At 30.1% G+C, this 6,000-nt stretch overlaps 1 protein-coding gene across 1 annotated transcript in view; it reads right to left on the bottom strand.

Annotated features, from left to right (window-relative positions):
• Positions 1 to 314: 314 nt before the first annotated feature.
• PHIP (pleckstrin homology domain interacting protein) overlaps positions 315 to 6,000 on the bottom strand; it is an 89,195-nt gene continuing 83,509 nt past the window's right edge. The window contains exon 34 of the mRNA XM_023755195.1: positions 315 to 5,805. Within this exon, the coding sequence (XP_023610963.1) occupies positions 5,174 to 5,805 (632 nt within the window). The 3' untranslated portion in view covers positions 315 to 5,173. The remainder of the gene's footprint in view (positions 5,806 to 6,000) is intronic.

Below are 6,000 nucleotides of genomic sequence, written 5' to 3'. Positions count from 1 at the left end.
ATATGAGTATGAAAATAGTTATCACCCAGTAATAGGTCAATAAGATTATTTCATTAAGTGTACACACTAAAAGGCAAATGATTTATCTTTAACCTTCAGTTATTTTAGAATTAAATTACATTACAGTACTCACAATCCTTTGATTGGCTAGTAATTTTAACTTTTTGATACTTAGGGCATTGGAAAATCTAATGTATCACCATTTATATAAAAGCTTCTTTGGTATAGTGCCTGTTGAAATTATGTACTGAGTACTTCATGTGTTAACAAATAAACAAAAAAGAATAATAAAGAAATCATGAGGCTCTACAAAATAGTTTAGAAAAACAAGTTTTCTATTTATTTAAAAATAAGTTTATAGTTACTACATTGCAGGGACAGGAATTGTTACACATACATTCTAGTATAAAAGGATTCAAAGAATTATGCATCAAAACTAACATAGAAAGTGTCCACGTAACAGTAAAGAAAGGTCCAATCAATATGTACAAAAAGAAAGGGTACTGCTATTCTGGTGTGAGACTGCCATTTATAACATGATACTTCAGGTTGCAGGAAGGAAAAAAACCCAAACCTCAATAAAGCTAAATAATTAATTTGTCTTTAAATTCTGTTACTTATTACATACAACAGATTTGCTTGTGTTTAACATTGTTTTCTGTACAAAATAAGCATAATTTTAATTTGAAAATGTGTCAGTTTCAACTTTAACCCTCTAGGTCAGTTACTTTTTAAAAACTGAACTACATTCTACAAGTCTAAATATCGTGTGACAGCATTTAACAGTTTTCTAGAAAATCTTTAATAAGACCCCATGTCTTGCAGTTTTAATATGGTCCAAAAATGTAACTTTGTATTTTGTCTCAATTTATATTTATCGTGATGAATCAACACGCACAATCTTAAAAGTAACGAGCATACGTGTACATCTGAATCATATATGTGTACTATATATCATCTCAAACCTATTTTTTTAGTTCCTTAAATGAAGTAACTCATAGCCACCCACTATATGTATTTGGTTTGTGCCATATAAGATTAATTTCCTGATGATTTTATCTGCATTAAAAAATATTTCAACACAGAGCTATCAAAACTAAAAATAAGTATGTATTTATAACTTGTGATATTTTCTAATCATTTTACTGCAGCATGTACAAAGTTTATCTGTGGAACATCCAAAGTGGTACCTACAGGTTTCTGACTTAATTTGACCTTGTCTTGGGTACTGTAGTTGGTACAAAATGACTTCATTTGAAGTAACTAGCTCAGCATAATTAAGAACAAAAATAGTTTCTTAGTAAAGTAATATTTGGTTCAAATCACTTGGAGATTTGGGGAACTGAGGAGAAGTTTAAGGAGAAAAGAGAGGAAAAGGTATATTTTTTTTCCAATTTTAACATCAAAGTAAATTCTCAACTAAATATAACTAAACCATTTCTCAAACTATTATGTAAAAACTACTTTCTAAGTATGGGGTAATTCACAGAACATAAAAGTACTTCCCCCATTATAACTTTTAATATCATGTATTTTCTGCATCTAAGAACACTTACAGCCCTTTAAATACTCAAGTGTCTTGGTCCTTTCAAGCCTACTCAAAAGTAAGTTTTAGGTAAACAAAAACATCCATTTAGGTTTCATTCATTGGAACACTGAAAATAAAATTGCTTATAGTTGACATCTGAGAGAGATATTGGTATGTATAAAATGGAATGCTAGAATTAAACTATTAATTGGATGAACTAATTTATATTACAAATCGTATTTTAAAACATGTAAATGTTGCTAATGTCACAAAAAATGTTATTTGAATACATTTGTTAAAATGTCAAATTGTAATCTACTGCACTGCAGATAAGGGACAATTCCAGGTGTTAATACCTACATACCACATGAAGATTGTTTTGATCAGTGTATCTTATGTAATCCATTTCCGTGACACTAAATTAGCCAAATTCATGTCTCAGATGTGACCCAATCAAGCTCACAAATATTCTGTATAGTTTTTCTAATTAAATTTAGGGGGGATGAGTTTTGTGATGTCTTCAAACTGTGAAGCTGTGCAATAATAAAAAGAATGGAAACAAGAGCAACAAATCTTGAGTATAGAAATGTATTTAGAAAACAGTCCAATGCCATAATAGCAAATAGCAAAATATAAAATTTTAAAAATATATAAATTTTAATAAAGTATTTATCAGTTGCCCAGTTGTGAGACTGTAATTAGACTGAATGTTTAAAATGCTCATTTGTACATTTTACAACTGTTTAAGCTTTGATTGGAATTTGAGAATGTTGGGGTGAAGGGAGAATATTAGGGCTAGGTACTTAAAAATACACAAATTGATTTACAATTCCCATTCATGTAACAGGTTATATAGTATTTCTGAAATTTTCAGTAAACTTGAGTTTTTTTATTGCTCATCTAAGACAACTGCCAACATTTCCTTTTGCCTATAAACAATACATACAAGGAGTCGTTGTCTCAAAGAAGGTATTTTCCAAGTGGTCAAACAAAACAAAAATATGGTGATGACCTAAATTTCTCAGTTCAGCTTCTGCAATGTATAGAAGCTAAATTATAAAAATATAAAATCTAAATATATCTGGTATTACTAATACATTTTTAAGTGTTTTAATTACAAATAATCTCATCCAAGTAATTTTTGCTTTACTAAGAAACCAGTGTCTAATAATGTCCAAATAAGGGTCATAAATATACAGTGTCTTTAGAACAGGAGTAACACATTTACTTGCTGCAGGTAAAATGGTAAATACTCATTTCTTTGCTCAAGAGTTAGAACTAATCCATACACCGCACTAGAGTATATTCCACTCTAAGACTGTGTACGTGCTTCCTTTATTTATCTGTACACACTTTAAAACTGTACACATATTTTTTACAAAAATGGATTTATAGTCTATTATTATTTTTTCTAACACAATGCAGATAACATCAGGAAATAACATGTATCAAATAGATTGCCTTCAAAAGCAACAAATTACTTTAATGGCAAATTTCAAACATATACACTATTATTGTGTAACTGAAAGACTCATTTTACTATACAACCAAGCCATCCATTTCTGAATTATGAAGAGTTTAGCTACTGAATTTTAATTATATAGTAAATATATTTGTTAGAAAAAAATAAATATACAAAAAACCTGAAAAATTTGAAATTTTTCAACTGCAAAATCACAGCAACCCAGTTAAGATCTGGAAAATGGTTTACTTAATTTCACAGGATTTCTGTACAAATTTAGTTATAAATGATTTAAAAAGCCCAAATGCATTGCTTTCCATTCTTCTTCAAGACAATTAATTAAATGATAGCTAACATTTATCCCTACCAGAAATAAGTAAAGAAATAATTATGTAATGTATTTTGTCGAGATTCAATTAAAAACTTTATTTTTCTACATTAGGGTCATGCTGATACATATTTTCCCATCCTCACTTAAATAAAAAAATGTAGTATCTGAAAATTTTGGTTACATTTTTGTACCATACCAGTCCTCAGAAAATACTACATTCTTTCAACTTCTTAAAAAATGGACAATAATTTTTAAACAATAGAAATGGTATTTATGTTGGTTTTTAAGGTATAAAATAAGTAACTGTACCATAAACAAATAAATAACTGCTTTCCTTTTCCATAGCAGTACATATAGCAATACATTCTCCTAAGTCATATAATTATCATTTACAATAGACAACTTAATTTTACTAATGATGCAAAAAAAAGAATAGAATACAAGGCACAATCATTAAATGGAATTTTTTCTTTAGGGTGTATATTGACATACCAGCATTGATAAGGATACCGTAAAAAGTGCAGAAAAAACACAATGTGCAATGATACCACTGTATAAAACATGATTGCATAAAAAGTGATTTGGCCTATTTTAACTTTTAATAATTGAAAATAACCAATCTTCCCCTTAAAATTAAACTCTAAAGTATGACATTTTAAAATTATTTTTATTCTACCACTATCTAAAAAATCCTGAAGAAAAGAATTTATATCTGGGTAATAGCATATAAGTATGTGTTTGTATATATATTTAATTATACCCATTTATCAATATATACACATACACACACAGACACATTTCTTTGTAAGTCATTTTAGCCTATTAGCTATGTCTAAAGTTTAGAAATGACATTAATCCAGATCAATAAGTAAACATCAAATCCCATACCTTTTTCCTGTATTTTCCTTGAATCCTTTAACCACTTAAACACTTTCTCTAAAACATCTCTGTCAAAGGACCCACCAGTGCATTACTTTCTACTATTAGTACCAAAAAAAGATGCATCTCAGCATAACTCTTTAATAACGCGCTCTTTAGAATAATATACAGCCTTTCCAATACTGAAAAGTATATGCTGTTCTGACAGTCAAAAACAGGCTTTCCACTGCACTGATTCTCACTCTTTGGCACAATAAACAGAGATCAAGTGATTGATATAAGAATCAAGGTCTGAAAAATTAGACAGTCAAATGTTTTCCAATGTGGATATGTTTCCTTTTCATCAGTACATTTTCACTTATGTTTGGCAGAAATGGAATACAGCAAAAGCATCCTCTAGAATCTTTGTAGATGAACATTGTACAATTAAAATTAAACTCTTTAGGGTATCAAATTGTGGGAATTTTATATTTATCTTTAGAAGAAACACATTAGTTAATTTACTGCTGCTCTGGTAACGTATGTCTTCCTAGGGGGCATGACTTCTGTATCAATAGAAATGTACCTGGCTTGGTAAAAAATAATTCATTTTAACATGAAATGCTCTATCACTAGGAATATTATGCTCCTTAAAAATGTAGAACTGTCTTTTCCAGAAATAAACAGGGAATTTATTATAGGTACTCAATTTTGTGTTGTTTTTTTTTTTTCGAATAGTGAATGAAATGAATGTTGAAATGCGTAACTACCTAAGGGTAATAAATAGCAAACATTTAAAATATATATGTATATATTTATATATATATTCATTTAAAGAAGTGAAGTATCTTATAAGTTTGTTTACCTTTTTTTTGCAAATCAAATCATAATATTCCCTAAACCACCACAGCAGCAAGGAAACAGAAGCCTTAGTTCTACATATTCCTTAATTGTACCTGCTTTATGATTTTGAAGTAAAATAGTTTGGTACAAGTTACCAACCAATTAAATTAGCTTTTGCTTTTTCAGTCAACTTTCGGACTCGTCCTCTGCTAGAAGTTCCAAAAGTCAAAGAGGTGTCTTCAAACAACAGCTGCCTTTGCTCCTCTTCAGAGTCATCCTCATTATAGAAAGCTGTCCTTCGACCTTGGTTTCTAGTTCTCATGTGGGGTTCAGAGCCTTTAAGTTCCCCAAACTCTTCTTCCTTATCCACAGGATCATCTGTCTTTTTCCGGTTACTTCTCCTTAGCATTTTAACACTTGTAGGAACTATGAGACCTGAGTCTAGTTTTTGTGTTATCTTCCTTTTGGGTTTTCTGCCTCCACGACTCTTTTTCTGTAACAAATCCTCCTTTACAGTATTAGTTTCAGGAAGACAATTGCATGTTGAAGAAGGAACTACTTCATCTCTGATAGGGTGTATATTATTTTGCTCTGCATTTTCTGGCTTTGCATATTGTAGCTTTTTGGGCTTTCTACCTCTTTTCTTGTGTATAAGTTCACCACTATTGGTATTAATTTCTACCTTAGGTTTCCTTCCAGGTCCCCTCTTCACAAGCTTAGATGGCTGCCCTCCATGGCCATTTACTTGAATGCTTCCTGGTACAAGAGCATTGTTCTTACGATCTGTAAAAAAAGGGAACATCACCACATTTAATATATGGAATTGCTTTTTTATTTGACCCTCAAACTCATAAATAAGTCCATCACTATACTTACATGTAATGACATAATCCTGATTACTTTTTTTACTAACATAAGAAAAAAACAACAAAAGGCTAACAGTTTAATGATATTATTTACAGGCACACCTTATTTTAT

Source organism: Myotis lucifugus, unplaced genomic scaffold (genome assembly GCF_000147115.1).
Source record: "Myotis lucifugus unplaced genomic scaffold, Myoluc2.0 scaffold_71, whole genome shotgun sequence".
In the NCBI taxonomy this organism is placed as follows: Eukaryota; Metazoa; Chordata; class Mammalia; order Chiroptera; family Vespertilionidae; genus Myotis; species Myotis lucifugus.
This window is presented reverse-complemented; position numbering and strand designations above follow the sequence as displayed.